This window comes from Mustela lutreola, chromosome 4 (assembly GCF_030435805.1).
Source record: "Mustela lutreola isolate mMusLut2 chromosome 4, mMusLut2.pri, whole genome shotgun sequence".
Classification (NCBI taxonomy): Eukaryota; Metazoa; Chordata; class Mammalia; order Carnivora; family Mustelidae; genus Mustela; species Mustela lutreola.
Window position 1 is genome coordinate 99,203,650 of NC_081293.1, and position 4,238 is coordinate 99,207,887.

The 4,238-nt window shown below is 41.7% G+C and overlaps 1 protein-coding gene across 1 annotated transcript; it reads right to left on the reverse strand.

Moving 5' to 3' along the window:
* Positions 1–372: 372 nt before the first annotated feature.
* Positions 373–3,354, reverse strand: LOC131829139 (hsc70-interacting protein-like). The gene has a single exon (XM_059170585.1). The coding sequence runs from the start codon at positions 3,256–3,258 to the stop codon at positions 2,149–2,151; it is 1,110 nt and encodes a 369-aa protein (XP_059026568.1). The 5' UTR covers positions 3,259–3,354; the 3' UTR covers positions 373–2,148.
* Positions 3,355–4,238: the final 884 nt, after the last annotated feature.

The window sequence follows — 4,238 nt, forward strand, 5'->3', positions numbered from 1 at the left end:
CCTGACAGCAGTGGTGAAATGGACCACTCAGGGATTAGGGCATAAAAGAGCCATTAACTGTTACCTTTAGTTTAACATTGCAAAGAGAGGGGGTAAACCCTCCTCTACAGCTAAAGAAAGAACATGGGCCAGCATCATCCGAACAGCACGCCTATGTGGGAAGCTAATTTTTTTTTTTTTTTTTTCAGAAGACCAATTTTACTTTTACCCACTTACGGTAATATCTGCAATGTTAGAATGTACTTAAGTAATATATAATTAAGTAAAAAGTAAATCAAATAAGGAACCCAAAAGGAACTGGTCTTCTTGGGTTATTCACAGCACACATTAGAAAATTCGAGAGAGAACACACATTACCAACAAAAAAAACACTGACAAGCTCAAACGCAAGTTTATATGCTGAGTATTTTTAAAGGACTTAAAAAGCATGCTCAGTTAGCATACAGCCTTTTCTCACTATATAACAGATGCATTTCTATTTGCTTGTATAAAGGGTTAGAACCTGAATCAACTTACTTATGACTTCAGAAATGTGCTATTTCAGAAATTATTCCATGGAATTTTCTTCACTGCTCCTACCACTGACTCTTCAAATAAGCAAAGTATAGAGGGTCTCATCCCTTGGCAACTGTTTTTGAACACCAGCACGTTAAATTGGAAAGGTAGAAACCTAGCGATTCCTCGTACAGTGCCTAGACTTAGTCTTAATTAATGTTAAGATTTGAATGTACAACAGAAAATCCATCATTTCTTTATCCTTGGAGGAGAGGGAAGGAAAAAAGGAGGTGGGGGATATGGTGCAGTATTCAAGAGCTGAATAAGAACACTCATAATGCCATCAACCCCACAATGAAGAACCATGGATCTCATCAATTTTGTAATTCATACTGGATCAAGAAATTTGGTTCCCCTCTATGTATATCAATGAATTCAAACCTCATACTCTCCAAACTACGAAGATGAATAATGTCAGATAAACTCCAACTCCAACAGGTATTTCCTCGGAAGACTGAACATCAAAGGAAATCCCTCCTTCCAATATCTTCTGAGATGGTTAAGATCTCACCGAAGCAGAAACCTAACATTTAAATATGCAATCACTTGGCCAAGTAAGAAACTACAACTGTTATGGGTATTACCTTACATAATCACTATATGTATTACATAGTAAACCCAGCATTACATATACTTGCACAATTATGCTGTGAATGATGATAATAGTGATGACGCCAGTGAAAAAGGACTATCTTTAGCCCAAAGAGTACTGGGAGGGGAGAAGGGGGGACATGAAAATAAGCAGAAAGCACACAAAGAGATGGGTATTTTCTGACCAGGAAAGGTCACTCTAAACACAGAAATATTAAAAAAAAAAAAAAAAAAGGTATTCCCTTATTTCCCCTATGTGGAAATAATGCAAAACATTTATTTTCTATATCAGACAAGAACACAGCTAAGTAATCCAAGTCTACTGCAGCATTATAAAAATCATCCCTTCACCACAGTGTAAGATTTAAATGCATCTGCACAAGGGTGCACACTATATAAAAGGAGTAAGGTTGTTGCTGCCCTGCCAAGCACTTCTGGTCCCTACCCAGGTCCGACTGCAATACTGGTGGTCCCAATGGTTCTATCAAAATAAATTGTGTTTAAAAAATAAAGCATTTAAAAAGACAAGTCAAAATGCCTCAGAAACCGTATCTCCAACTCAAACTTCATCTATTTTAATGTATTATTTGCCTCCTACTAATAAACCTTTATTTCACTCGTTATAACTGAGCAATGAATCTTCCACACTCAAATATCTTCCTTGCCCAATTAATCCAAAGGAAAAAAACTGAAATGATTAGTAAAGAAGAATGTAGGGACTAACACACCCTTTTAATATGTTTTTAAATATTTTTAAGGTTTAAAAAGTGTTTAAAGTTTGTAGTTCCTAGTAGGAAAACATTATCTGAATGAATACCCTAATGGCAAACCATTGTAGAATGTTTCAGTTGCATGGGGAGCAGAGGGGTAGGGATTCTCTTCACAGCACCCCAGCTTTCTTCATGAGAAGGTCGGAGGTACACTGGTTTGTATTATTGCGACATCCATTAGGTGATCGAAGTTGCTTTTCCTTCAGCAAGGGCTTTATTTGTCAGAAGGGCATTATGCTTGACCTCCAAATTTGGCTGACAATTTACTGATGAGATTCATAACCTTTGGGTTGCTCTGATATTTTGACATATTCGCTGGGTTCTGGGCCACATCCTGGAAGGCCACCATAACTTCTGGATCCTGCATGGCTGCAAGAACTTCCGGATCACTAAGAATTTCATTGAGCCCAGGCATTCCTGCCATTCCAGGCATCCCCCCTGCCATTCCAGGCATTCCTCCAGGAAAATTACCCGGCATTCCCCCAGGAAAGCCACCTGGGAAAGAGCCATACTGAGCTCCTGATTGTCGTCTGGCTTCTTCCTCCCTCTGGGCTCTCTCGTGTTCTTCCCGAGCCTTCTTAACCCTTTCTATTCTTTCTTTGATCTCTCGCTCTTCACGTTTTCGCTCGTATTTTCTCCGATGTTCAGCAATTTTCTGGGCCCTCGGTTGAACTTCTTTCAGCATCGCACTAGCATCTTCATCATAATCCAGTTTGCAAGCAAGGGCAAGATCATGTGCTGCTTCTTCCCAATGGCCCAGAAGTCTATGTGCTTTCCCGCGCCACTTATAAGGCTGAGCTGAATCAGGATTTATTTCAATAGCTCTGTCACAGTCTCGAATGGCAGCATTTGGCTTCTGTAATTTGATGAAGACACTGGCTCTCTTGGCATACAGAATGGCCAAGCGAGGATTTAGTTTGATGGCATCTGTGAACAAGTCAATGGCTTTCTGTAGTTCACCATCATTTAGGGCATCAATGGCAGCCACTTTTTTATCATTTGCCTGATCCATCATTTCCTGGGTTATCTCTGCATTTTCATCTCCCATTTCTTGAGGGGCATCGGTATCTGGTTCAATCACACCTTCATTGTCAATTTCTAGATCACTCTCCTCACTTGATGCTTCATCTGTCTTTATGTTTTCCTCCGCCTTCTTACTATCTGGTTTTTCTTCCTTGATACTGTCTTCTGATTTAGTTTTATGAGTGGCAGGTGGTATTTTACCCCCCATGCTCTCCACCCACTCCCGCAGGAAACGCATTTCCTCGGTGTGCAGAACGCTCGGATCCTGCTTACACATTTTCACGAAAGCCCGAAGCTCGCTCACTTTGCGGGGGTCCATGGTCCAGAGGCAGTGGCAGGCGGCAGGCGCGGCTGGGGTTGCGACCCGATTCCAGGCGCGGGTACTAGCTCAGCGTGATCGTGTAGAAGGGGGCGGCTCGGGAAGCTGATTTTTTAAAGATTAGTATTGCTACGCGGGGTGATTTATAGATTGAACTATGGAAAGACTTTATGCGAAGTTTCCATGCAGAGCGGCAGAGCTCAGAGCAGGTGTAGGAAGGGCTATGTGCCAAGAAAGTCAGGAAATGCCCTCCCTGGCCAATTACCGCAAATCCTCTGCACACAGAGAAGTACTTGAGACGGGAAGAAATGCCGGTGGAAGGAAGCACGCCGTTTTCTCCAGGCAAGACGGATAACTAACTAACTAACTAAATAAATAAATAAAGCCAAAAAAATAAAGCCCAAAGCTCTGGCCGCTTTAGCTTGCGTGTAGGAATTTCTGTTTCACAGTACATTTACTCTTCCGCGTGGAACCACGCACCCCAGAGCGCAAATCCCCTGTGGAAGCAGATCTGAAATGCCGGGGAGGTAAGAGTCCAGGTTTGTCCCGTGTTCTTCTGTGTTGTTCCCAGACCGTTCTCCACTTTGGTCTTGAAGAGCCTGGAATTCTCTCCCTCAAGCCTCCTTATGTTCTTGCCTTTCTCCATCTCTGCAGCTCTCTTTCCGTCCCCAGAGATCTTGGTCTGCTTTTGTACTTGACTCTCCTACCTCTTGGGTTTTCCCCATCCCCTCGATGGTAAACATCCGAAACTGAAGTATTTATATACTATTCGCTTCTACATTGGGGGGGAAAAAAAGCGTTATCCATTCTTAACCCTAGAAAAGGGGGGGGGGCTGAAAGTATTATAAATACACAACTGAAAGTATTATAAATAAAATTCCAGAATGAAATTATTTGGTTTTGGTGTAGCCCTTAATTATTAGCAGTAGTTTGATTATTTCCCTGTGAATGGTCCTCAGAAGAAAAATATTCCTTTCTTC